This window comes from Sprattus sprattus, assembly GCF_963457725.1.
Source record: "Sprattus sprattus genome assembly, chromosome: 2".
In the NCBI taxonomy this organism is placed as follows: Eukaryota; Metazoa; Chordata; class Actinopteri; order Clupeiformes; family Clupeidae; genus Sprattus; species Sprattus sprattus.
In genome coordinates, this window is record NC_137921.1 from 55,118,221 (window position 1) to 55,145,404 (window position 27,184).

The 27,184-nt window shown below is 45.3% G+C and overlaps 2 protein-coding genes across 8 annotated transcripts in view; one reads left to right on the forward strand and one right to left on the reverse strand.

The window, feature by feature from the left end:
- Positions 1-408: 408 nt before the first annotated feature.
- usp1 (ubiquitin specific peptidase 1) lies at positions 409-7,852 on the forward strand. The gene is made up of 9 exons (XM_080860797.1): positions 409-532; positions 1,416-1,623; positions 1,785-1,911; positions 2,165-2,263; positions 2,596-2,768; positions 4,495-5,207; positions 5,586-5,750; positions 6,001-6,202; positions 6,886-7,852. Exons 2-9 carry the CDS (start codon positions 1,451-1,453, stop codon positions 7,661-7,663), a joined length of 2,430 nt encoding a protein of 809 aa, XP_080716923.1. The 5' UTR covers positions 409-532; positions 1,416-1,450; the 3' UTR covers positions 7,664-7,852.
- Positions 7,853-8,569: 717 nt separating this feature from the next.
- Positions 8,570-27,184, reverse strand: part of dock7 (dedicator of cytokinesis 7) — a 51,517-nt gene continuing 32,902 nt past the window's right edge. For 3 of the 7 annotated variants that reach the window (XM_080832460.1, XM_080832456.1, XM_080832462.1), the window contains 28 exons: positions 26,601-26,696; positions 26,348-26,488; positions 25,125-25,238; positions 24,809-24,976; positions 24,388-24,527; positions 23,816-23,985; positions 23,577-23,731; positions 22,742-22,924; positions 22,204-22,363; positions 21,529-21,625; positions 21,034-21,051; positions 19,739-19,792; positions 19,228-19,324; positions 18,825-18,959; positions 18,453-18,605; positions 17,622-17,780; positions 17,289-17,389; positions 16,860-17,052; positions 16,320-16,463; positions 16,001-16,132; positions 15,006-15,020; positions 11,728-11,853; positions 11,517-11,606; positions 11,056-11,292; positions 10,622-10,765; positions 10,274-10,380; positions 9,958-10,125; positions 8,570-9,147 (listed from right to left, as the gene is read on the reverse strand). In XM_080832460.1, coding sequence (XP_080688586.1) covers positions 9,105-9,147; positions 9,958-10,125; positions 10,274-10,380; positions 10,622-10,765; positions 11,056-11,292; positions 11,517-11,606; positions 11,728-11,853; positions 15,006-15,020; positions 16,001-16,132; positions 16,320-16,463; positions 16,860-17,052; positions 17,289-17,389; positions 17,622-17,780; positions 18,453-18,605; positions 18,825-18,959; positions 19,228-19,324; positions 19,739-19,792; positions 21,034-21,051; positions 21,529-21,625; positions 22,204-22,363; positions 22,742-22,924; positions 23,577-23,731; positions 23,816-23,985; positions 24,388-24,527; positions 24,809-24,976; positions 25,125-25,238; positions 26,348-26,488; positions 26,601-26,696 — 3,540 coding nt within the window. In that variant the 3' untranslated portion in view covers positions 8,570-9,104. The remainder of the gene's footprint in view (positions 9,148-9,957; positions 10,126-10,273; positions 10,381-10,621; positions 10,766-11,055; positions 11,293-11,516; positions 11,607-11,727; positions 11,854-15,005; positions 15,021-16,000; positions 16,133-16,319; positions 16,464-16,859; positions 17,053-17,288; positions 17,390-17,621; positions 17,781-18,452; positions 18,606-18,824; positions 18,960-19,227; positions 19,325-19,738; positions 19,793-21,033; positions 21,052-21,528; positions 21,626-22,203; positions 22,364-22,741; positions 22,925-23,576; positions 23,732-23,815; positions 23,986-24,387; positions 24,528-24,808; positions 24,977-25,124; positions 25,239-26,347; positions 26,489-26,600; positions 26,697-27,184) is intronic. The other 4 variants (XM_080832457.1, XM_080832458.1, XM_080832461.1 and 1 more) reach the window with 4 other exon arrangements.

Sequence of the window (27,184 nt, forward strand, 5' to 3'; positions counted from 1 at the left end):
TCATTGTCTTGTTTTGTTGAGTTTAACGTGGAGATAAAAGCAGCTCGTATCTAACTAGAATCAAATGTATTTTCATGACGTTTTTTCAACGCACATGCATTTAAAAAAAATGTATTACGCAGCAAATTGCATTAGTAATGTAAATTACTACTGTCACAGCCATAGGGTCCCAGTGGGCTATTTTCCCTTACCAATATGTCTGCCCGAAATACCACATGCTGCCCACGGTTTGCCTGAAAATTATATTCTAGTGAGTGTAAATGTAAGACAGATTGTGGTAGGGCTCTACTATTATAATATTAAAGAATAATTTATGTAATGTATCAATGGTATTGTTTGTAAAGATTAGAAAAAAAGGACCCTCTTCAGGCACTGTTACGGTGGTTCTTCATTCGGAAAAAGCGCCAAGTTCCACACGGAACAAGAGTCGGTTGTCAAATTGTTTACCAATGTAACACACATGAATATTTGCTTTGCCCTAGTCAAATATCGAAGGATGGTAACAGTTATGATGTCCGTCATAATTTAGTCGGTAAGTCGTTTTCTTAGTTAATCGTGAGGTTTTTAATGACTGCGTAGAATGGTCTTATGTAAGGTTGAACTAACGATAGTTATCGAAAAATGAACCGGCGTGTTCGTACACTCCTCCACGATTGCCTGTCCTTAGCCAGTGGCTTGTTTGTCATATTCATAATTTGTATAGCTATGTAGCTTGTTTTAATTGTGATGGTGTCTTAATTAATGTTGGCGCATATTTTAGAGGATGTTTTTCCTTGTATTTGCTTAACCCCACTGGGTTAAAACCTGGAGCACATCAAGCAGAACAGTGGGCCTTAGCATCTCTGTTACTAGCGCGCGTGTTGTTGGCTAGCTAGCTGCTAGCATTGATCCAACTGCAAGGTATCCGTGAAGTTTGATTTGCTTACTTATTAGGTTACAAGCGGATGTACTTGTGTATTCAGTTTAAACAGAAATGGCATTCAGTTCATGCTAATCACATAAGGGTATATGTTGCGTTGCTATGACCTTTCCATTCATTCATTCGACAAATTGTTCAAAATTGGTCTGATAACGTATTGCGCTGAATGTGACATCATTAGCAAGGAAGCTAGCGATAACGTATGCAGCTAGCTAGCGATGTTTCTGAAAGCTAATCTTCGTAGTTTAGGTTTACTTAGCCGTATCCAAGTTAGAAACCCCATCATTTGTAAGAATGTTTGCGAGGGCATCTGTTGTTGAGATCATATTTGCAGAGTTAATCAGAATATTCATGTCTTAAGAAACGTCTTCTCGGATGTCTTATTTTTTTAATTACTAATGTTAGTTGGTGAAGTTCAATCATAGTATCCTCAACGTTTTAATGCCTGGAATATGTGGCCAAATATTACTAACGCTTAACGTTCATTTGTGTTCAGTGACGAGAGTCGACGACTGGACATCAGCTAGCATAATGCCAGGACTTCAGGCAGATAGCGTGGTGGCCGCTCTTGGCAGCCCCATCAAGAAGAGCAAACTCTCTCTCAAGTTCTTCTCGAAGAAAGAGACCAAGCGGGCACTGGATTTCTCTGAGACTCAGCCTGAAGAGCAGAATGCACAGCCTTTGGAAGCAGAAGAACCTGCTAGGTGACTTATTTTTGTCAATCTCCCGATGTGGGGGTAGAGTTTTAATTGGGTCAGGTTCAAGTTGTCATGTCATGCTCATGTTTAATGTTCAGATAATTTTAGCAGTGCAAACCTGTCATTGTAAATTGACATTAAACACGAAGTTACACTTTTCCTCTCAGTTTTGACCAGGTGGTCCCAGGACCCTGTCCGACATCTCCTCTTACCTGTGAAAGGAGGGAGAACCTGGTGCCATTTGTTGGGTTGAATAACCTTGGAAATACCTGCTACCTGAACAGCATCCTACAGGTGTGTTGACTATTGCAAAGTCTACTGATTATGTAATGCTTGCATGCTACACCTGGCAATTACATATTGCAATGTGGAAGCATTTTAAACTGCAGCCCCACACATTTGTATTATTAATTGATACATTCAGCAGTGGGACATACTGTGCCATTGATGCATCCAGCACTGGGACCGAATGTGACTGTACTTGGACATCGTCAGACATTGTATTTAGTGAGTTGAAAAATGACTGTGTTCCTCCTTCCACTTGTAGGTCTTGTACTATTGCCCTGGATTTAAAGAGGCCATCAAGAAACTGTACAAGCTGTCCAAGTGCAGAGATAAACAAAAGGAGGCCATCAAGAAGGAAGAGGTTAGTCAAGTTTGTTTGAGGTGACGTTATCAGTTACTGTTTGAAATCATGAACTGTTCTGCCATTCTGCACCTTTTGAACAACAAGAGTGCATGAACTTGCACAACTACTTGTGGACATGAAGCATTGATGTATTACTCTGTCAGCTCCAGCTGGTACTGGTTTGATTCACTACAACTTCTCTACCTATTGCTGCAATTTCTTTTTTGATTCTTCCGTTCAGGATGTGACCCTATAATCACAACTGCAGTTCTTTCCACTGCAGAGGTGACTGACTAGTACCGTCTTCCTGTCGCTACTCTAAGTCTGGTGTGGATCTGTGTGTATTGCAGCAGGAGCGGACTGAAGAGGAGGAGCAGGTCCCTGCTCAGATGGAGCTGCTGGGAAGTTTCTACAGCCTCATCACTTCAGTGGAGCAGCTGCAGTCCAACTTCCTGCTCAACCCCGACAAGTACAGCGAGGGCGAGCTCTCCACTCCCCCACGCAAGCTGCTCAACTCACTCAGGTACTACAGAGGGGGTGTGAGGAGGGCAGAGAGGGTACACACCTTCAGTGACATTTAATACAAGTTGGCTAGTGCATTGTGCCACCAGGCTGCAGGCTCTGTGGTGAGGATGGGTACTTCTGAGTGTGTTTGTTTTCAGTTCATTACAGTTGAACTGTGTTCATGAGAATGTGAAACTTAAACTCGATCCACACTTCTTTTTTGCTGTAATTGGAAGAAGAGATAATGAAATGGCAAACTGGCTGACTGGAAGCACATTTATAATTGACACTAAATAGGCAATAGAGTAATTGAAACTGTTCACGTGTAATGAATTTGGTTGAATGACTGTAATTGAATGACTGTAATCAAGACTATGCTTATTGTAAGAACTCCTTATGAATAGATTACACACATGAGTTCAGTAAAAAAAAAAAGGTTTGCCTATTATGAGAAGGCCAGAAAAGCTTTTTTTGTAGCAGTGTTGTAGAGAATGCTCCCTTACTAGGAAGGCTTTGCAGAGGTTCCACAAATGATAGGTACAGGATCAGACAGATCCAGGTACAGATTGTTTCCTCATCCATTTTAGCAGCAGTTTGTGGAGATAATTGCTCACCAAGCAATTTAGAGGTTTAGGGATGGTGACGCTCCCATCCTTTTCTTGGATGTGTAAGGAACCACTTTGTAAACCAATGACGGAATTGGGAGTGGGCGAAGGATTCTGCGTGGTCGTCTTTCTGCGCTTTGCTGAAATACAATATTTTATTAAAGGACCATATCTTGGTTAATTTAATTAATCTAGCTCCACTCAATTGAGGAACTCCGTCTTAGTCCCTTAGTTCTTTTAATACTTTATTTCTACCCGTTAGGTTGGCTGACCTAAGGTCATTTCTTTTGGATTCTACCCAGTTCATTTACTCCTTCATTTAGTTCATCTGTTGGAATTTGGTGTTTACACTGATAGTCACACAGTAACCCAGTAACCCAGACACCTCCAGAAGGAGAGGGGGTTACCTGTAGCCCACAGTGACCAGATATCCCATGTTTCTGAGATCCATGTTAAAACTCGTCTATTCAGCTGCAGGCCTGAGACCACTGTACCACTGAGACCATTCAAATGAACCCAAACATGAGAGAGAAATCATCCTGCAATGTTACACCACCCTTAGTACCCTTAATTCCATTGTCCTGCCCTTAGTTTAACCCTTGTGTGGAAAAACACAGGCAGAGAACCAGAGACAGGATAGAGATCAGAACAGCAGGGGTGTGAGAAGTCAACCTAGTGGAATAATGCACCTCTGGAATTTGTTAAGAGACATAATCTGTAAACAACTGACCCACATCTAATTACTGCAGAGTAACTCTGTAACTAGGTCATCTGTGTTTTACAAGCCAAAGACTCTCAGCTTACAGCTTGGAGCCTTACAAATGGCTGCAACTTTGTTTTACCTTGTGTTTTTAGTGTCCATCTCCCATTGATCTGGGTTGCTGGTACTTCTGAGGGGTATCATGATGGTTAAGCTCAGAGCCTCAGGCTGAATGGTTAGAGTTATATGATGCCTGGCTCCAGCTGGGCAAACACACATTATGTTGGCACACAGTATTTTAACTATGTCTGTAAATTACTGATTTTGTTTGGAAGCATGTTTTTGTTTTGGAGGCAAACTTGACTAACTGCCCAGTGTAAATGCACTGTACTCCACTGCAGCATGGTTCACTAAATGTCTTCTTCCCTTGGTCTCCACAGGCAGCTGAACCCCATGTATGAGGGCTATCTGCAGCATGACGCGCAAGAGGTACTTCAGTGCATCCTGGGCTACGTACAGGAGGCCTGTGAGGGCATCTGCAAGGAGCAGCAGGAGTCTGAGCCAGGGGAGAAGAAAGAGGAGCCCTCCACGGAGAGAAGATCTACCTCCGAGGAGGACGAAGTGGGAGCGGATGGCCAAATGAATGGGAAAAGGAAGAGCGACACTGAGGCTGGGAATGCCAAAAAGAAGCCCAAATCCCAGACCAAGGGCCGGAACACTGATGAGGCGCAGCAACAGCCTCTCACTCGCTCCAAGAGGAAGTCCTCCGGTGACATCACCACAGCGGACGCCATCGAGCATCCAGTAAATGCAACCCAGGAAGAAAAGGAGGTAGAGGAGGTGCAGGAGGCTGAGAAGGAGGAAGGAGGCAGTGAGGCAGAGGAGGGAAAGATTGAGAGCGCACCCAAAGAGGCAGGCAAAAGGAAGAAACGAGCACGGCTGGGCTGGCTGAAGACGTCGTCAGGGAAACAGCCCAGCATCTTCTCCAAGTTCCGGAGCATGGGCCGCCTGAGTACTCACGTGAGCAGCCGTGCCCAGAGCAGAGAGGATCATGGGAAAGAGGCCGCCAGTGCATGCGAGGACACACCAGACAACACCATATCAGAAAAGACAAAGAGTCAGTCTGAGAAGGAGTGCACGCCTCAGAGCGAAGGTATGCCCAGTTGTCAGTCTTGCCGTGATTTCAAAATGAGCATATTTAAAAATGCATGTCATTCCTATTTCTTTTGTTTTGGTATTTGGTATATCTAACTGGATTGGTAGAGGGGATATTTGCTGTGTGTACCGTCATTGTTCTGGAAATCCCATTCTGTTAGTCTCTAACCCTCCCTGTCTCTACTCTTAACCTAAATAAATAAATACATTTAATGTATAACGCACTCTACATTCGAATGAATCTCAGAGTGCTACAGTAAAAACATAACCTGTCACTTCTGCCCTGTTATCAAGCTGAAGCGCTACTTTTTGTCCTTATATTAGTGTTGGCTTATGTGGGGTGAACATATATTCTCTCTCTTTCTCCCCCCTGTAGAGGTGCAGGGCTTTGATGTGCTGAAGAGCCTGTTCCAGGGTCAGCTGGTGCTGAGGACGCGCTGTCTAGAGTGTGAGTGTTTCACAGAACGCAGAGAGGACTTCCAGGACATCAGCGTCCCGGTCCAGGAGGATGAGCCTGCCCCCAGGGACAGCAGTTCAGAGAGTAAGTGCTGATCGTGCACGTGCACGCATGCATACACACTCTACAATACAGTAGTGCATACTCTATAGTACAGTAGTTCATACTCTATAGTACAGTAGTGCATACTTGAAGGCTGCTCCATCCACACACAGTTTCTGTTGTTCCCACTCTGTTCATTTCAGCATCAGCTTGTCCTTATTAGTAGGCATCAGTCACCCCAATGTAAACAGTGGATGTAACTCCGTCTCCACTCTGATTCTTCCCCTCTCAGTCTCTCCAGAGCCCAAGCCTGAGGTCAAGACTTTGAAGTGGGCCATCTCCCAGTTTGCTTCCGTGGAGCGGATTGTGGGGGAGGACAAGTACTTCTGTGAGACCTGCCACCATTACACTGAGGCTGAGAGGAGCCTGTTATTCGACAAAACCCCTGAGGTCATAACCATCCACCTCAAGTGCTTTGCTGCCAACACATCTGAGTGAGTCTAACTTGTGCTCTATTACATGGTGTGAGTGAGATGTTAAATGCCAAAAAAATGAATGAATTCTGAAACTCCGGCCCTGTTCACACCTGACATTACCATGCATTTTGGGTGATCCGATCACAAGTGGACGGTTCTAAGTACAGGTGTAAAACGCTGGTTTTAATTCTGGCAAACATCAAGATTTTCTAGAGTCATAAGTTGCAAATAATAATCTCCCCCAACACTATTAAGTGGATGATGCTGCTGCTGTTCTCTCCTGTGCTTTCTAGTTGCCTAAAAGCACAATGTGTAAAACAATGGAAGATATACATGAGCTAGCTAATGGAAGATGAGCTAGTTAGAAAACACCTTAAACTAACTTTAGCTAAAAAGCCAGCCCCTCAATGTGCTTTTTGCCCAACTTTTGAGGCGATCTTCAGGCTTTATTGTTATATCAATATGCATGGCAATGGTAAAAACCTTTTCATATCCTTATGAAATTGATTTGAATTTTATTTAGTGAAGTCCGCACTGCGGTTGTGTTAATTTGCAAATGTTAATGTTGGATGTTTAGTGACTCGAGACGCATTCTAATGCCCGGTGTGAAGTGACATACTTGGAGCTGTCCACTTGGAACAGCCTTACTGCCATCAGTGTTGACATGAACTCATCAGTGCCCCTTGTGCTCCGTGCTGTAGGATGGACCTGTATGCTGGGCTGTCCAAGGTGAACACCCCTCTGCAGACGCCCCTGCGCCTCTCTCTGGAGGAGTGGAGCACAGGCACAGCCCCCAGGGGCCAACCCTACCAGCTCTTTGCCGTGGTCATGCACAGCGGCGTCACCATCAGCAGCGGCCACTACACCACCTACATCCGCATGTCGGACCTCCACAACATCGGCCTCAGGGAAGAGGGTGCTGCTGGGGAAGAGGAGGGAAGGCTGGAAGAGGACAAAGAGATCCAGGCTCCGAAGAAAGAGGAGGCAGCAGCAGCAGCCACCACCACCCAGGACTATGACGACGGAGAGGTGTCCTTCAGCTTGAGTGGGCGGGGGGCCAGCTCGGCCCCTGTGTCTAGCGCTGTGACCGGGGCTAAACCTGGGGTGAAGAAGTCCCTGGAGGGAGTGGGGCTGCTGGGGGGGCAGAGGAGCCTGGCCACCTATGAGCTCGGGGGCAGCACCAAACAGCAGCAGGCCAGCGCAGACAAGGGTGGCTTTCCCTCTGGCTCACAGCCCCTCAGCGGAGGAGTGAAGAAGGAGAAAGACGCCTCAGTGGCAGAGGGAGCGCAGGGTCACCGGAGTGACGACCTCGCCCTTCAGAACCTTCTGGACTACGAGGGGAAGTGGCTGCTGTTTGACGACTCTGAGGTGCGCCTGTTTGAGGAGGAGGACTTCCTGCGCGCCTGCTCGCCCGACACCTGCAGCACCTCCACACCTTACTTACTCTTCTACCGGAGAGTGGAGAAGGTGCAGAAGTGAGGTCTCCAGGGGGTCACCCTCTCCACTGCTCTCTGTATCAGAGTTTTATTTCCATGTTCTGTTCCTCTCTCTATTTCTTTCTATCTTGTCCCTGTAAACCCCTCCGTCTGTCCCCAGAGCAACTCTTCTCCCTCCCTCCCTTTCCTGTAAACCCTCGCTTGGACCGCACCTTGGCACTTAATACAGTGCATCTTTATAAACCTGCCCTTAATGTATGGCGAGTTTGCTTTTCATATGGCCAGATATAAAAATGATTCTCTCATCCTGTAAACTTTTGTTTCTTTTTCAAAGATATTTTTGTTTCCTTGTTTTGTTTTATAAAGAGCACAATGTATTCTTGTATGTTTTTTTTTTGTTTGCTTTAGTTAAGGTACCTTTTCAAGAACCTCCTGAGAGCATGACTGTATACCTATCCTTGCTGTAAGATCAGATGAATAGTTTAACTTCCATATAGTAGTTGTGATATCAGTTCTCTAAACTCTTCAGTGGGGTATTTGCACAGGGAGGAATTCATTGAGCTCCAGTGTCTAAGCTATGTCAGCTTCAGGAGGAGTAGGTGGATGGGATCCATTGACGGCAGGGATGAAAATGAAATGTACCTCATTCCAGCAGAGCAAGCTTTTTTTTATATAGTTCCATGGTTCAAGAGCAGGAGTTTTAACAAAGTTTGACCAACTTAGTTCTTCTACTATAAGCATTTCAGTGAATTTCCTTCTTTTGCTTTAGCTAATTGTTTGGCTGGACATTTGAAATGCTTAGCTGAAATATCAGGTTTGTGAAGGGTGTCCATCCAGTCAACCTGTGTCTTTCCTGTTCTTTGTAGATCCTCTTGTACTCTTTATTAAAACACCAGCAATATATACATTCGACTGTGTGGGTGTGTTTCATCAACCAAACAGAGATCAGTACAGACATTAAAATTTATTTAGTAAAATATTTAAAGTAAACAAAAGCTACATAAAACAAGTCAAGGATGTTTCAAACCGTACCCAATTTTCTTTCTTTTTCTTTTTTTTAAACAAATGCAGTACCAGTAACTTAAAAAAATTAGATGAATCGTCATGATAAATAGTGGTACCTTTTTTTTTTCTCTTTCTTTTGCTTATTTCGTCTTTTTGGATTACATTGTAAACTTTCAAGTTGTACAATGTCTAGTAAAATGCATCGGAATACAGTTTAAAAAATAAAAAGTGCACACAGGAAACTGAATCCAAATTTTGACACATACCGTACGCTGTCCACTTTCAGTTCCAATGATTTTGTAACAGACCGTTTTGTAAACGAATAAGGTATAGGAATGACGTCCCAATGTTTAACACAAGCTTCCCCCTCCCTCCCCATCCTTCTGCAGGAACCACTGAATTTGCTCAAGGGCCTGATATTTACAAACAAATAAATTATCTTCGTGTACACAAGCCATCCTGTTCTTCATGGTCAATGTTCACATCTCGAGTTTACGAAGACTCATTCGACTGAAGGAATCTCTGAAAAAAACAGAAGACAAAAGAACAATTATTTCTCACAGGATCCAATTTCTCAAACGGAGAGTATTACATGAGTTCCTTCAGGGCCACTACCTTGTCAGGTCGTCCTTTTGCTGCATGGTTAAAGGAGCAAAGGAAAAGATGAGATGGATTTGCCGGAGGGGTAAGCAGTGAGGAAGCAGGTGAGAAGCTTGAGGAGAAATTAGTCTGTCTACTGATACTGAACTAGCACTAAATCACAAGGTCTTTACTGACAGAATGAAACCCCTGCGGTACAGGTATGCGTGAGACAAAAGAAGTGATAAATCTAAAGTTGTTTTATTGACGTGCAAATCCTCATTAGAGGTGGCTACCAACATATAAGTAGTCTTGCTGTGTTTCTAGTTATTAAAGTATTGATGTACTTAGTTAAGCGATCAAAGCGAGGAACACACAACTTTCACATGCCCTGTGGTCCAACGGTTAGACACCCTAGTCTTGGTCATTCCTGTTTTTATTGTAACTTAGTGACGTTAGACAAGCGCACATACAAGTGCACATTTCAATGGTTTATTTACTACTTTAAAAATGTAAACAGTGCTGTTTTGTTCAAAACACGGCATAATATTTATATGTAACAGAATCGTTGAATTTACAGAACTAATTAAATGAATACTGTTTTATGAAAATATCTAATTTCAGCCCTCACCAAAAACAAAAGTGATAACCTGGGCAATGGCAGCTGCAGAAATGCATAAGCGTGTGAATCAATCTAGGGTGGATTCTATGGATGGTGTAACTTCTCTTCATGAGGTGTACCCTGGCACTGACCTGTGGGAGTTGACCTGCAGCACAGGCTTGTAGAGCTGAGGGATCTTTCTGTTGATGAGGGGCTGCAGAGATTCCTTCAGCCGGTGGTAGTTCCTCTCCAGCTCCCGCTGATACTCCTTCTGGTCAGGGCCGATCAGACTCTTGTTTTTGCGGAGGGCGTCTTCACACCTAAGAGAGATTGACACAGTTGAAGGTCACTGTAGGTTGATTTTTCTTGCTCAAAGAAAGAGATTATGAAACTTGCACAGACAAGGCTGAATTTAGATTGTTGTAGACCAACATCGGAAATAGAGAGTACTTCAGGCTGCTATGTTACCTCTTTGTAAAATCTTTGAAGCAGAGGCGAAGCTTATTGTGGTGTCTGTAAAGCTTAGGGTCACTTGGGATTTCAGACAGGAACACCTGGGCCACCTCCAGCGGTCCCTAGATAAGAAAACAGGAAATATGTACATCAGGGGGCTTACTTCACAGGTTTTATGTCAACCATCAGCCTAGAACCATTACAGCATACATCATGTAGTACCCCATCATTTTTGTCAGCATTACACAACTTGATGTTCACTTTTATCCAAAACAGAACCAAGTCAAATATTTCCCAGAACACTAGCATGAGTACAGATAAGAGGAAGGCTCCAGGTCCAACACACTGCATGAGGCTGCGGACCTGATTGACTGTGGTGCCTACTGATCCTTGGAGCACCATCTGCAACATCTTTGCATCTGATGGGTCTTGGTGGGTGGCAAAAGCCAGCTCCTGCGTCTTCTTCTGCATGTCCTCGATGGCCACCTCTATGGGCATGGAGATGATCTGGGGACATCACAAGTTCATTTCAGAAGGTGGCAAGTCAGCGCCAAGGAAATTAAATCGTCTCAGTTGGAGTGCAAGTGCCTGTTTGTAGTTTTTGCTATACACACACCCCTATGGAGAACATGTACACTACACACAGGTTGTAGGAATATAGTTTGTCAGTTCTGGGTGAAAGCAACAGCAAAATAAACATGATGGCGTTAGTCAGCGTGTGCCTCACTGTATGGGGGTTGGAGTAGTTTTTGGTAGGAGCTGGGGCTGCAGCTTATGAGGCCGAATGTGAGGCATACCTCTTCCTTGTGGATGATGTTGATGCGGGTCTTGATGTAGGGGAAGGCGTGGGAGGTGGTGAGGATGGTCTTGCGCTTGTACTGCTCGTGCAGATCGCCATGGGCCCGTCCGTCCAGCGTGAAGGGCGTGCAGTATACAAAGCGCCGCAGGTTGTAGTTCTTGTCAAAGTACGTGATGCGGTCCTTCATCTCGTAAGTATCGAAGTAGGGCTCAACATAAGTGATCTGGATGAAGGCCTGATGAATACAGAAGGATGGACAGGCGTACATTTCACAAATCAATTAACACAGCTGTGATAAAACATTCTGCATAGGTTTTGATGGATATATATGGATATTCACAGGATAACAGACCTCAAAGGGTGGGCTTCATTCTTGATTGCCTTACATTTGAACAGAAGCCATTTTAAAGCCAGGGGCCGATGTCTAGCCCTGGCACCTCGAGAAAGACACATACTTACTTTGTTGGGATCCAATTTGCACTTGTCCACTGGATTGGAGTCCTTAATGACCTCAACCTGCTCTTCTCCGAACCTTTCCCCATAGAAACCCTGAATGTGACAAAGGGAAGACGACAGTCAGTCTCTTATGACACACAAACAAACACACACACACACACACACACACACACACACACACACACACAGACAGGTACTTTTTGTAATTGTTCACCTCGAGTCTATGTGAGATCTCTGCCAGCTTGGTGATAGCTGGTTCTTTGTACACAAACTCCTGCTCATCCAAGTCTCCAAATTTAGAGCCATAAATCCCGACTCTAAAATAAGTTCCAAACATCCTCTTTCCATCCTACAAAAGACAGAAGGAATTAGCAACAATTCAATAAAAGCAGCATGTATGCATCAACACTTGGCTCAAACACCCAAACTATCGCCATCCCTGAACACAGTTATTGAAAATGTGTGAAGTAAAGAGACTGACTGCAATGATGAAGATTCACAGATAGGAAATAAAGGCCAGCTTTACCCAGCGGCAAATTGCAAAAGCTATTGTCAACATTGATAATAGTGTTGGCCTTATAAACGAATGCAAACATTTACACAGACACCAGTGCCACAGTCATTGAAAACCAACATGTTACCTTAAATGGCTGACAGATTTAGAAAAATCTACAATTAATTGCCACTTTTGTGTGTAGGCACTAAACACATATTCTAACAGTCACCACAGAGGGAATAATGAGCAACTGGAAACATTGCAACTTAAGTTCTTCAATGCAGTAACTATACCAATGGTGTCCATCAATGCAGTTCTAAAATACAATATAATTTGCAATGCCAAAATGCTTCTAGACAGAGGGTTCAGTCAAAAGATAATATCCCTGTGGAATAAACATATCTCTATATTTCAATATAGAGTGCATTTTTGTTATGTTGCAGCATTATGCTAAAATGATTTAAGTTAATTTCTTCCCTCATCAATCTACACTCAATACAACATTCTTAAAAAATAAATGATAAATTAATAAAAACTTCAATTGAAGGCAATCAAATCATCACTGGTTCAACGGTCATCTCAGTATTATAATGCACCACAATTTAGATGTATGGCCTGTCTTCCAAGGGCATGCCCCAGGAGGTAGCCTGACAACTGAACAGTGGCCATGAGCTACTGCTGAATGACACTGCCATTAGACAGTGAGTCTGAGCTCACAGTGAATGACCCTCTCTTTCCTCTTCATCGTGCAGGTTCACTGGCAAATGTCTATGGTGTAGAGCTTTAGCATCATATGCTACCCATTTAGCATCGGATTTCACCCATTTTGACTTTAAAGGAAATCTTCTGTATCTTTACATTTACATCTTCTGTATCTGTTGTTTTTCTACACCAAAATGTATGTATCTAGAGATACTATAGCTGCAGTCTATATCATGAGCCCCTGGTACTACAGCTGCACACTATATCATGAGCCCCTGCCACTTATTTAGCCTGATCTAGATGCAGAATGCAACTGAAACCAACTCTCTCTGCTGTTCCATCATTATGTATTATCATGATCTATGGTGGAATTTGTCTGCTTGCACTACAGGGGGTGATCATTTACGCCAGAATCTAACGCACAGCATAAGGAGAGAAAAGAGGCGAGAAAAAGAGCCGTAAAGAAGGGAGAATATAATGATAGTTTTCTCTCCAAAGCAGTAACTGAATTAAGCACAGTGTCCTCTGTGTCCTCGCTGACCAACCAAAGCTTCCCTGGTACCATAATGAAGTCAGTTCAGATAGGATGGCTGCCTATTTCAAAGGGTTACACTGCAACACCTTACAGTGTCCTGTAGGGGGCAGCAGCTCTGGGAGAGAGGAGTGAGGTTTGTGTGTGTGCAGTGCTCTGTGCCAACGTGGTGTGGAGACAGGATGTTTACAGTGAGGAGGAGGAGAACGAGTATTGTGACGTGGGACAAAACAGAATGGTTCAGAACTGAGTCAAACCGGGTCCATGGAACTCACAATCTAATCCGAGCTTCAACTGTGATCTGTGGCCAAGGCGGCCGGGCTGGAGAGTGTTTTTTGCCCTTACGTCAGTAGTTGTGTAACTTGGCTCAGCTCTGAACTGGTTTATTGCACTTGGTCCCCCAATCAAACCCAGACAAAAATAAACCTCAAGCCAGGAACTTACCACAACACATAATAATTAAAGTGGGAGGAGGGGGATCAGCAACCAGGGAAATCAAGAGGAGAAAACAGAACACATTTTAATCAGGACCAGAAACTTCCCAAAGACACACATACACTGAAACTATGAAGTCACACACACACACCCACACCCCACACACACCCACACCCCACACACACACACACACACACACACACACACACACACACACACATCAATATTCATCCGCACTCACATACAGCACATCCCACAAATACCAAATGAACTAAATGACAAGACCAGAGAGAAACAGACTAACCCAGTGGAAGGGGATCACACACACATGCAGCCAGGGGCAGGTAGCAGACAAGGGGAGGAGGATGGGGAACACAAAAGACCCCCCCAAAAAATAACAAAAAGACAGGTTTCTGCAGGATTCATTCAAGTGGTAATCAGGAGTGGAAAGGAAGGGAGGGAGGAAGCATATCACTGTCCCCATCATGCAATAAACCACGAGCAACAGAAGATCGGAAATGGGTAGCTGGTCACGAACAAATGAAAACTCAGGGGTCGATTTAGTCTCCAAAAAAATGTTCAAAGTAAACAATAAGAAAGGAACCCATAACTATGTGCCTGTTGGACCAAATCAAATCAAATCATTCTGTGAAGGGTTTTAATGGCATGCTCCAACAGGACGTAGAATAGTACAAGAAAACCCCAGCTACATTATTTGAAACAACATATGTCTTTGATTGATGTTGTCACCCTGTTTGCCTGTTATGTTGTACTGCATGTGGTGACTGTGTGTCTCGTGCTTAAATCGAACCCTGTTCTGGATCATGGATGAGAGGGGGAGCTGACACTGCCAGTGCAGACGAGCGATGGATGGAGATGGTGATGGAGATGGACAGAGTGTGAGATGGAGGGACTGAGATCAATAGACGGCTAGAGGAGAAGACGGTGATGCATTCACCAAGGCCAGTCATTAGTGTCACACTCGGGTTCCCATGCATGGCCTGCCAAAACCAGTACGTTAAAACACATACACGTTCCTTTAGAAGGAGGAAGAGCATGAGTAAGAGAGAGCAGAGTGAAGAGGAAGAGGAAGAGGAGGAGGGGGCTGCTGCCTGCACACCATCGACAGCACCCCCCCCTGCAGACAAGACGGAGAGAGATGGACGGTACAACGACGGACGGCCGAAAGTAAAGGCAAACAAAAACAAACAGGACAAGTGCCGTCCGTCCAAACAGGTTAATGAACTGGATTGAGAGCAGAGAGCCACAGAGACTGCCCATGGCTAGCACATATGGGCCAAGCAGGAGCCGTGAGGACCACACCTACCTCCCAGCCCGTACTCTGTGTAACGGAGAGAATACAGTGACAAGAATCAACACACAAGGTACAAACACACCACCAGTGTACCAGTGCAGGATGCTAGCGCAGTGCTAGCTTCCACAAACCCCCTGCAGGTTGGCCTTGAATGTATCTAAGACAGACCAAGGCTACCTGAGCACTCAAAGATATATATAAAGGCTAGATGTCTCGTCCAATGGAGTCGAACGTCCGCACATGGCGGCCATCTTGCTCCAATAAGCTTGCTCACCCATAACATTGTGTTGGTACTTTTTAAATAACCGTAACTTGATCAATTTTCAACGGATTTACAAATGGTTTGGTTTTGGATATTTTTTTGAAAATAACATAATTAGTATGAGGTGTCATAACTACATCTCTGAAGTTTATAACAAACCAAACCGTTTAAAAAGTTATGGTTATTTAAAAAAGTACAAACACAATGGTATGGGTGAGCGAGCCTACTGGAGCAAGTTCGTTCGACTCTGTTGGCCGGCAACGCAGACGAGACATCTAGCCTTTATATATATCTATGTGAGCACTCCCTATGCAGAAACAGAGCCAACTTCTGCTAAATGTCCACGTGACGTGCAAGGCTAGTTTTCTGCATCACTAGAGGCCTGAGGGCCTACCCAAGGAGCATGCAAAGCACTCTGTCACTCTGTGAAGTGACCGTGCAGACTAAGGCTGTTACATGAATGTATGTTACATGGTACAGGGTGTATGTGTGTTAGGGTGATGTGTATTCTTTGCAATATGTGTGTATGTGTTTTTGGTATTGTGTCCATGTTTACATGTGTAAATGCGGTCATCTTAACAGGTATGTGTGTGTGTGTGTGTGCGTATCTGTGTGCATGCATTTATCTGCGAGTAGTTCTCTGGAAGTGAGAAAGAAAGAAAGAAGCCGCGGGCCTGTAGTTGTGTTTAAGTTGATAACTACCAGAGTCTCACACAAAGGGAGCATACTGATTCAGGACATTTACCTGGTGGACGATTTTGCTAAAGGCTTCCTGCAGTTTACCATGTATGGTAGCCAGCTTCTTGGCATCTCTGTTGGCTTCATGGATGGGTATGAGGACCTTATACACCTCATTCACAGCCTCATACATGCCAGCCTGGGGAAAGGAAAAGTTAGAGCTTAACAGTCATAACATTTTTGAAACATTGGCAGCACATGAAAACAGCAAAGCCTGTACCATAAGCGTGCGCGCGCACACACACACACACACACACACACACACACACACACACACACACACACACACACACGTTAGAACAGAGGTAAGAGAATAACTCCCTAACCATGGAGAAAGAGGCAGCGCCCTGCTCCAGCAGTCCCACCAGTCCAGCTTCAGTGAAGTATTTCCCTGAGCAGATGCCCTCCTCGTCAGGCGACACCACGTCATCAGACACGGCCGACTCCTCCAGTACGTTTGAGGAGATGTTCTGTGATGAGAGAGAGAGCACAGGAAGACCTTCACTCCACACCTCACTTCAAACGCTCTCTGGGGACTCTTAATCTGATACAGTCATTATCCTGTATTTCATCATCAGCATTCTTATATGAGAAAAGATATCGACAGGGTCACTGATAGACTGACACACCAGTGAAAAGATAGAGCAGAGGAGGTTCTGTAAGGTGCTGATTTCCATTTCTGACTTGGATTGGCTGACACACTATATAACTTCTTAAATAAACATATGAAATAAATATCAGTCTTGGTTATGTACAGTACATAAGTAAGGAATAATGAAGGTTTAAGCCATGTACGCAGTTTAGAGAGAGAGAGTCTCCCAAGCTTGGTCACAGCCATGCATCCAAGTGACAGGTGGTGCGCTCACCTGGAAGGTGACACAGCCCACGGGTAGGTACTTGCGGTCCTCCAACATGCTGAGGTACTCGGCCACAAGGGCGGCGCTGTGCACCAGGCACTGGGCAGCCTCTGCATGGTTGGTGCGCTCGGCGTGTTTACCCGCCATGTTCTGCAGCCATGTTAGACGCAGATCTGGTGACGTTTGGTAACCTTTGGCAATTCTAAATCACAGACAAAAAGTACAGGCACAGTCAATCAAATGTCCATTATTATTACTATCCATCACATGACCGTAACTCTGTCTTACATGTACAGACATGATTGTGAATGGACATACTGAATGTGTTATGTTGTGCACAGAATATTAGAGTACTGGTGGCATGGTGGGCTATCCACTGAGGAGTGTCATGTATTATGCAGTAGGCCCCATAACTCTAATGTGACCGCTCTTACAGACCTGTACATGAGATCTATCAGCATCTCTGGGTCTTCCTGGTGCTCCTTCATCTTTACCGTGTCTGACAGGATCATATGCAGGTTAAAGACCAAGTCTTGAACCTGAAACACACACAAAATAAAGGATGAGGCAACTACAAGACAGACTACAATGGCTACAAAAGAGACTACAATGGCTACAAGACAGACTACAATGACTACCAGAGAGACTACAACAGACTTCTTGGATACTAGCTATTGCCAAATACAGCATTGTCCAAAACAGTCTCTTGGTCCATCACTGATCAGTGTTGTTTTCTGTGCATCTGTTAAGGTCTGCTAAGAGGAGGCTCACCTGGTCAGGGAAGGTGGTTTCTCTTAGCTCCAGGTCCTCTTCAGCATAGGTCAGGATGGTTTTTAAGGAGCGACGCAGAAACTCCTCATTGAAGTTCTGAGACGTGCCCACCAAAGACGACAGGGACATGGTCACCTGCATCTTCACCCGTGCAAAGTTCTGTAAAGTAAAAACACACACACACACACAGACACACACACACACACACAGACACACACACACACACACACGGAAGTGCAAACATAGCTTAGCGTGGGTGCATTTCAATGGGAAGGAGAGCATTTTATGGCCATGTAAAATTTACCAGCTGATCTGAAGATAGGAGCTTTTAAAATGAAGAGAGTGCAGAACATCTTACACATAAACACTCGCACACATGCAGAACAAAACTATCAGTCATGAATTCTTAAATCCTCCTTCTGGGACAAGTGGTAAATAAATGATTGAAAGTCAAGGCAGAGGATGAAGACTTGAAAAGACTTTCTGTGAGGAAACACAAGTCTGTGGGAGTGCGTAGTGTTCTTCCATCAAGATCCAAGGCTAGTGTGGAGAATCTCTGGGGGTGAGCAGAGGGAGATGTTGAGGTCTGTTTGCAAATGTAATTATGTCAGCAGAGTATATCAGTGTCTGTGTATGTGCGTGAGAAAGAGAGTGTGTGTGCGAGAGAGAGAATGAGAGTGTGTGTGTGTGTGAGAGAGAGAGGGAGAGAGAGAGAGAGACAGAGAGACAGAGAGAGAGACAGAGAGAGAGAGAGTGTGTGTGTGTGTGTGAGTGAGTGTGCGTGTGAGTGTGAGTGTGTGTGTGCGCGTGTGTGTGTGTGTGTGCTCTCACGTTGCCGATCTCAAAGTTCTGCCTCATGAGCAGGTAGAGTGAGGCGCTGGCGTGAGCGCGGATGGTGCTGATGCTACTGCTGCAGCTCCTCAGGAGCCTCAGGCACAGATCAGCACACTGCTCCGTCTCCTCCTCAAACAGCAGCTCTGGAAACTGACACACACATAGGGAGACAGAGAATGGGCAAGAAATAACAGGGGGGGAGAGAGAGAGAGGAGAGGGAGGGAGAGGGAGAATATGAGAAAAGTGAGAAGAGTGTCAGGGGCAAGAGGAGCAGAAAAGTAAGGGTGGGCGAGAGATGCATTAAAGTGTAACCAGCTGAAAAGCATCTTTGAGGTACGGGGAGGTTGGTGACTCTTGCACTGGGCCCACCTTGGACACGAGGGCTCTCTGTGTAGCGAAGCAGTGCTGCAGGTAGAGGGCGCTCTGGTTGCACGCCATACTGTGCAGAAGCACCTTCAGCACCCCTCCCAGGATGCTCTCCTTCGACTCCGTCACGGACACCGTCTGAAAACAGACAGTGATGAGTTATGCGTTTCCTTCATTATTCGTTATTTTGATTTGTGATTCGGTAACAATCATACTAATTAAAATCTAATAAATAATATCATTTTACAGCGCCATCCAACAGTTAAGGGAATCAACCTCATTTGTCAGAGGAGAAACAAATGTTGTGACATTCAGTGTCTTCATGTCAATCATGTCCCATGTGTATCTTATCCATGCAGTGGGAGAGAATGGGGGGGTGGCTTGGCCTCCTGTTTTTCATCCATACCTGCACGATGATCTCCAGCGTGTCCAGAATGATGATGTTGGCCTCAGTTGCCAGATTCCCATCAATCAGCGCCTCATGCTCCAGCTCAGCTCGTGTCCTATAACACGCGCACACACACACACACACACACACACACACACACACACTCTTAGTGACCCCTGATTGTGCTCTAGAGCCCTAAGGCTGGGGTAAGCTCTACTGGGAGGACACCTTGAATGCAAACACAATGCACAGTTCAGCATTCAAGCCATTGGACAGAAGCCATGTGTGCCAAACAGGACATCAGTCATCCCTGCAGGCAACCGTGATGCTTATAGAAACACTAACACTGAGACAGACACAGGCTAAGACTTCCAATCAGATACTGTGACTGATATTATCTGTATAATGTTAATCAGTTAGACTACAACGAGAAACCTGTGGTCAAGGACAGATGACGAGAAGGGTTAGGAAGGAAATGTCTGGACTATGAAGTTAATGTAAAGAGCACTGAGAATGTCAGCTTACACACCTAGCTAACAAAGGCTCCTGGATCCTCCCATAGCGAGGTAAGGTGTCTCTAAACCTGCACGGCACACAACACTTGCACGTTCAAACACACACACACCCGCACACACAAACACACACACGCACACACACACACACACGTGCACACACAAGCCTTCTGTCACACACACCTCTAGCATCCGAGATGAGGGTGAACACACACACACACACACACACACACACACACCCTCACATACACCAACACCAACCCAAACCTGAGCAGCCCAGCATGGCCTTGCATGAGGAACCCAGCATTAGGAAGCAGGGACCCAAGGTCCAGGGTCTGGGTTAAAGGGAAAAGGTCAGGATGAGGATGAGGATGAGATGCTAGGGGACTCTGAGTGAAGGATGCCCAGCTCCACTCCTGCAGGGGTGGGTCAGCTGTCTGACTCAACAGGAGTGAAGTGGTGCATCCTTGCTGTTCAGCGCTGGCGTACGCTAACTGACAAATGGGGATAGCAGTAACAGAAGGGACTTGTCCTCGGAACTAATCTCCATGGAATAAGCCCTAGGAACCCTCACTCACTCACACACTCACTCACACACTCACACACCCACCCACACACCCACACACCCACACACTCACACACCCACACACCCACACACCCACACACTCACACACCCACACACCCACACTATAGATGGGTAAAGCACCCATCTGTACGCTGAGGATGAGTGGTGGGGTGAAGGAGGAGAAAGCAAGCCTGTTTAGACAGCACACTGCAGGCCAGAGATGTGATTGCTGTAGATGTACACCCTGCCCAAGACTACCATGTCTACCACTTGAGTTTACAAGCTACAGGATGTTAAAGAACAGCTTTTTGAACTATCTATGGGATCCCAGCTGCAAAGGACTTGCCTGCTAGTCGGTACTGTTTTGATAGAGTTGCTAAGTAACATTTAAGGACTGTAACAACTTTGTCTTACTGACCCTAAGTGAACCTATGCACCTCCAACAGAATCACATACTGCACACGGTAGAGAGAGACAGACAGAGAGAGAGAGAGAGAAGAAAGGAGAGAGACAGAGACAGACAGAGAGAGATAGAGAGAGAGAGAGATGAATTTAAAATATTAATCCCCAACTGTTAGCAGGCTAAGTCTTTTGAACACGGGTTAAACTGGAAGCACGGCAGCAGAACAAACACCATGAAGGCCAAACCAACCAACCCAAGCACCATGGCGGGGACGGGGGACAGGGGACGGGTAGGACAGGGTCAAAGGGAGGGGTCTGGAAGCGGTACACTGCATCATACAATACCTGACTGATCTGTGGCTCCTACAGCACACAACACACACGAGAGAGAACAGTCAGACACATCTGTCCATACTGCACAGGCAGCAAGGGCACTGATATCAAAAACAGGGACAGAACACTTGTTTTGATTGTTTGCATGGGGAAATGATTAAACAACTATCATATATATAGTTAATAAGGGAATGAATTGAAGGTCAGCTAGCAAACATCTTTATGCCTTTAGCCGTTTGTTTGTTGTGTAAAGATGGTTTGTGTTTGTTTGTTGCCAGGCCTGGTAAGCCTTTCTCAGCTGGGCTGTGTATGGGTAAAGGGTGTAGAGGAGCTTCAAAGACCAGGAGCAAAGGAGCGCCAGAGTGTCCCTATGAGGCTCCCTGTAGAACTGTGTCCAGCTGCACTAAGTGCCTGCAGTGCCTCCAGTGCAACACCAAAGTTGTCCGTTACTACTCAAGACATGGCAGCACATTCAGTATACTTGAGACACATAAACACATGTCCTACTTGTCCATCTTTTCACTGTTCTGCCTCCAGTGAGTCATGTCCTTCCTCCAGCGCAGGTTCTCCTGACTGCCGAAGGCACTGCCTGACGGACTCCGCTCTGAGGACAGACACACACACAGACAGAGGGGAAAGAGAGAGACAAAGGCAGAACATGAGAGATGCAACAATAATGACGAATGAAGGAAAGCGTCAAGAGAAAAAGCAAGAAATCCTAAAGGCCGAGCAGCTGCAGGCTAATTTGAACCTTCAGTATCTTTGCACACACACCTGTGAGTCATGAACAGGGTTGAGTACCAGTGAGTCTGTACTGTGGCTCAGACCTACAAACCCAGTTTCCCACCACCACACTCTATGGTGTTTCCCTACAAGCCCTGAAACAAATGTGGGCTGGGAACAGATGGATTGGAAATTGGGTCAGGACTCCTGTTGAGAGGAATGTGTGTGTGTGTGTGTGTGTGTGTGTGTGTGTGTGTGTGTTTGTTTTTGTTTTTATCTGTGTGAACGTGCATTTTTATATGCTGCCATTTGTTTTATAACATGTTGGGTCTGCTGCATTTGTCTCTGCGCGTTCATGTGCGTGTAAACCTGTGTGTGTGTGTATGCGCGTGCGTGTAAACCTGTGTGTGTGTGTGTGTGTGTGTGTGTGTGTGTGTGTGTGTGTGCGTATGAGCTCACCCAGTTGCCCTCTGCTGCGTCGCACCATCTCTTGCCTCGCCCCTATGCTGCCCAGGATGGCCTCCTCCAGCTTGGCCTTCATGTCCTTGGACTTCTTGAAGGTCAGGCTGTTCATGCGCTCAAACGCCTTCTTGCCCTGCATGGTGAACAGAACATGGGCCTGTTTTTATGGGATGGTGAGGATGAGCAGAAAACACAGGCGGGTTAAATAAGCACACGTAGCACAAACACCACACAGATATGTCACTAGGCTCTGATTAACACTAACTGGATGGATAGAACTTGAGTTTAAAAGGTTTCAGGTGTCCATTCAACATTTTGGTTGATAAGATTAGATTACATGATTAGATGTTCATTGAATACACTTGGAAATGAGGATTAACGCACAGAGATATTTGTGTTGTGTTCAAATATATATGTGTGTGTGTGTGTGTGTGTGTGTGTGTGTGTGTGTGTGTGTGTGTGTGTGTGTGTGTGTGTGTGTGTGTGTGTGTGTGTGTGTGCGCCACGGATTTGTGAGTTTATGAGACCATCTTACCTTGTACTCAAAGCAGGAGACGCAGAGGTAGAGCATGTCCAGTATGCGGTTGAGCTGGGAGACGGACAGGTCAGTGAACCACTTCTGCAGCACCATCTCATCGGCGTTCTTCAGCACCCACAGCAGGCAGATGAGCAGGCTGCGGCTGGACTCGGCAGAGAAGGTGCCATGCTGGCGGGTGGCCTGGGAAGAGAGGGAGTGGATGGAGGAGTGAGTGAAAGACACGAGGGGGAGAAGGCACAGACCACAGAGGTTTAGAGGAGTTAATGACAGAGACAAGGGAGAGGAGGCACAGAAAACAGCGGTTTCTCTTCCACAGGTTGTGTCTTTCTTTCAGGATAGGAGTATGTGCCTCTGGATCCGCCCTCTCAGTTCACTTCTTCAGGTTTCCTCAGGGCTGATTTGGGTCTCTGACCGGGTGTGTGTTGTGTATAGGGTGTGTGTGTTGTATAGAGTGCATGTGTTGTTTATAGGGTGTGTGTTGTATAGAGTGCATGTGTTGTATATAGGGTGTGTGTTGTATATAGGGTGTGTGTTGTATATAGGCTTGTGTTTTATAAAGTGCATGTGTTGAATATAGGGTGTGTGTTGTATATATGGTGTGTGTTGTATATAGGGTGTGTGTTGTATATAGGCTTGTGTTTTATAAAGTGCATGTGTTGAATATAGGGTGTGTGTTGTATATAGGGTGTGTGTTGTATATAGGGTGTGTGTTGTATATAGGCTTGTGTTTTATAAAGTGCATGTGTTGAATATAGGGTGTGTGTTGTATATATGGTGTGTGTTGTATATAGGGTGTGTGTTGTATATAGGGCGTGTGTAGGTGTGTGCTTACCTGGGGGTTGAGAAGGAAGCTGCTGGGCCTGGACATCTGGGGTACAGAGGTCCCGGCGATCGCATTGGCAACTGTCTGACTGATCATGCTGTTGCCCTCGACCTCTGGTTCCTCCCCTCCCGTTCCACCTGGACGACTCCATTGGTTGTGCGACTCTGAGGAGACAGTTCAAGGAGGGTCAATCCATGCAGAATGACATGTGCATTCTAATGACATAACCCTAATCCAGTCCAACATACCAGTGAAGTCATGCAGCTGGGGCAAGGTTTCCATGACGATTCCAATGAGTGGCAGGTAAAGCATGGCGACCCTGGCCTTGACCTCAGGGTCGGCGTAACGTGGGTCAGAGTCATGGCTGGACAGGAGGTTGTGTACCACACTGATGACCTTCTTATGCAGACCAAACATCCTGAGAGAGAGACAGAGAAATGATCAATGGTGTGGATAGTAAAGAGGTAAAACTGACTGCACTGCTATAAGTGAAAGATTTAAGGCGCTATGGTGATTAACACATTGTTTATTGAACTTTTATGAGAATTTATACAGTTACAACACAAACATGAAAGACATGAAAATGTTTTGTGCAAAAAGGTTTTACACAGTTAAAAAAATAATACAGTAAAAAAAATTACTACAAATAAAACACTACATCTCAAAAGAAGAAAAACAGAAACAGTGTGTGCTTACACACACAGACACACAGACACAGACACACACACACACAGACACACACACAAAGACACACACACACACACACACACACACAGTGGTGTAACAGATAGAATGGAGTGAAGCAGGTTGTTGCACTAACCCCTCTGCCTCTGGGTCCAGTATGATGGCCAGCTCTGCCAGGACGAGGCCAGCCAGATAGTGCTGCTCCCTGAAGGGCACCGACAGCTCAAACATGTTGGCAATCTTCTGGTCCTGCACGTGTGTAGAGAAGCCCGAACTCTGTGAAAAGGACCGCGATTGAGAGGAAAAAAAGATTTAGGATGGATGAAAAGTATGCTTCCTCACAAAAGAGTACCATGAGCAATTTGGTTTCACATGTGTGTGTCTGTTCTAAATCACCTGCTGAAAAAGTTAAAGTGTAAGAGATGCCATGATAGACAAATCTTAATAAAGCTACAAGTTCAAAATAATCATACAACCTAGAAGGTCTGTCAGAGGGACTACTGGGGGTGATTGTGTGGATCAGGCTCTCTAAGCATTCTGGGTATTGTAGTTCTCACCTGAGACGTAGCAGACGACACAGAGGGGGAAGGAGAGGCAGGTGGTGTGAGAAGACTACAAGGAAGGTTGAGGGTGACGTAGTGTTCGTGGCTGCACACAATGCGTAGGAAGTCTAGACGCAGAGACTCCAAAGTGGGGTTCTGAAGAGCATACAGCTTAGTGGACACCTGGGAGGAGGGGAAAGTAAGCAGAAATATTGCTGAAATAATTCAATGATACCTTTTATGTTACTTAATTTGTAATCATAGTTTTGGAGAAACTCATGTGTTTGACAATAGGAGTTTGGGAAAAGCTTTTGATCTATTTGCTCCATACCTGTTTCCAGTAGGTCCTGACTAGGGTGAAGACAAACCCACGGTCCATGACAGACAGCAGATCATTGAGGAAGAAGGCTAGACTCATGTTGAGCCTCTCCACCAGCTCCAGATCCTGTCCAAGGGGGAGCAGAATATTCAATAATTGACCCTTCCGCGACCACTCCCCAAAACGGTAACTGATCAATCATAGCATAGCAACGGTTACTAAGCTCGGGACCTCAGTCAAGCAAGCCATTTTGATGAATGGAAGTCAATGAGAGAGACGTCTGCTCGAGAAGAGAAAATGAAACGTTGCGCTTATGGAGTGTGTAATTCTGACAGCCGATATCCAAAAAGGCTGGAGGGAGGGGTAACATTTTATCCCTTCCCGAAACCCAAGACCCAGAGAGAGAAATGCCTGCTGTGGATTAAACAATGTTGACGACCCCCCCCCCCCCCCCCATCAGCTGAATGTCAGCAACGTAAACAGAAGCACCTACATTTGTTCCAAGAAGCTATGCCGCTCAAATCTGCCCACTGCATCGAAAACGTGAGAAAACCCTTGCTTAAAATACGATTCAGTTTTACCACCTGACCTTACATGTTTGCGTAGCGGCGACTGTGTAGATATTAGAACACATAAACATAGCTGGAATGAACCTGTTAGCCTTAGCATTTGTCTGTCTACAAACACGGCATGTAATGTCGTGGTTGTAGCCTATATAAGCATATTGCAGACCCTTTTGCCAGCTTTGATCTGAGATCTTGCCGTTTTTCCAAAAAATGCTTGTGATTTCTTTGGGTAGGGCTGAAATTGACACGGTTGAAAACATGTTGCCACGCCATTCATACCAATGCTGAGAACCTGGGAACGTGAATGCTTGACTGATATAGCAAGCGTTGCTAAGGGGGGCGGAGTTTGCGGAAGGGTCCATTGATGTTTACATTTATATTTAGTCATTTAGCAGACGCTTTTGTCCAAAGCGATTTACTAGGGGGAGAACTGTCAAGCTACGAGCAATAGAGACCTTGTGTAACAATAAATACTATTTTACATAAGAAAGAGAAATAAAATGCAGGAATGTAACTGAAATGTTTTTTTCTTTTTTCTGGCAAATGTTAAATATTGGATATCTATATTGATAATGGATATGCACAAATGGACACAATACATATCTCTAGTAGCTAAAAGAAGTGAATAATCAAAGCAGACATGTCTGCCTCAGGCTCTCCAGAACTGACCTTCTGGAATCGGGTGACAATGTCACCGGCAATTGTGCTGACCAGGGCGGTGATGTCATCCATGAAGCGCTCTGGGAAGCGGTTCTTCCTGGGAGACTCCAGCCGGTCAGCGAAGTACAGGTGTTGGATGATGCTCTTGACCTGCAGCAGGGAGAGAACACCAAGATGGGAGGCTTCAGCTGGGGGCCTTCATCTGCTTACATGAGACCTCTAAACTGAGCTCCATCGAAGGAGGGAAGAAGGATGTTCTCACCATGAGCTCAAAGAAGAACCAGGCCTGCTGTAGCGCCCCCTCTCGCACACTGCCACTGCTGACCACCCACTGCAGGGCCAGCTCCTCATGGAAGAGCTGACAGAGAGAGAGGGAGAGGGGGAGAGTGACAGAGACCGAGAGGAACAGGGGAAGATACAACACAAAGTCACAAACACAAAATGGTGCCACTCTTTACATGAAGGCATCAAGTCTGCATTCAGACAAAAAAAAAAAAGAAACCCATGATGCCATAGCATCCTGCCTTATCTCTAACGACAAAGAGGACAATACATTTTCTGATTTTTTTTTTCCAGCTGCTGTATGTTGCTCTGTATGGAAAGGGAAGTTTCATTACGGAAGACTCGGATGCACGCACCCACACACACAAACAAAACACTCGCACACACACACACAAAACACTTGCACACTCATTCAAATTGTTCTCTCAAGCATATTTCCCTCAGGCAGGGCAAAACAAGATCAATGTGTGTTCATCCAAGACGTGTGCAATACATCATTCACTGAACAACACAATCATCAGAGAAGTGCATTCACATCAAGAGGCGGGGCAATACAGACCAAAT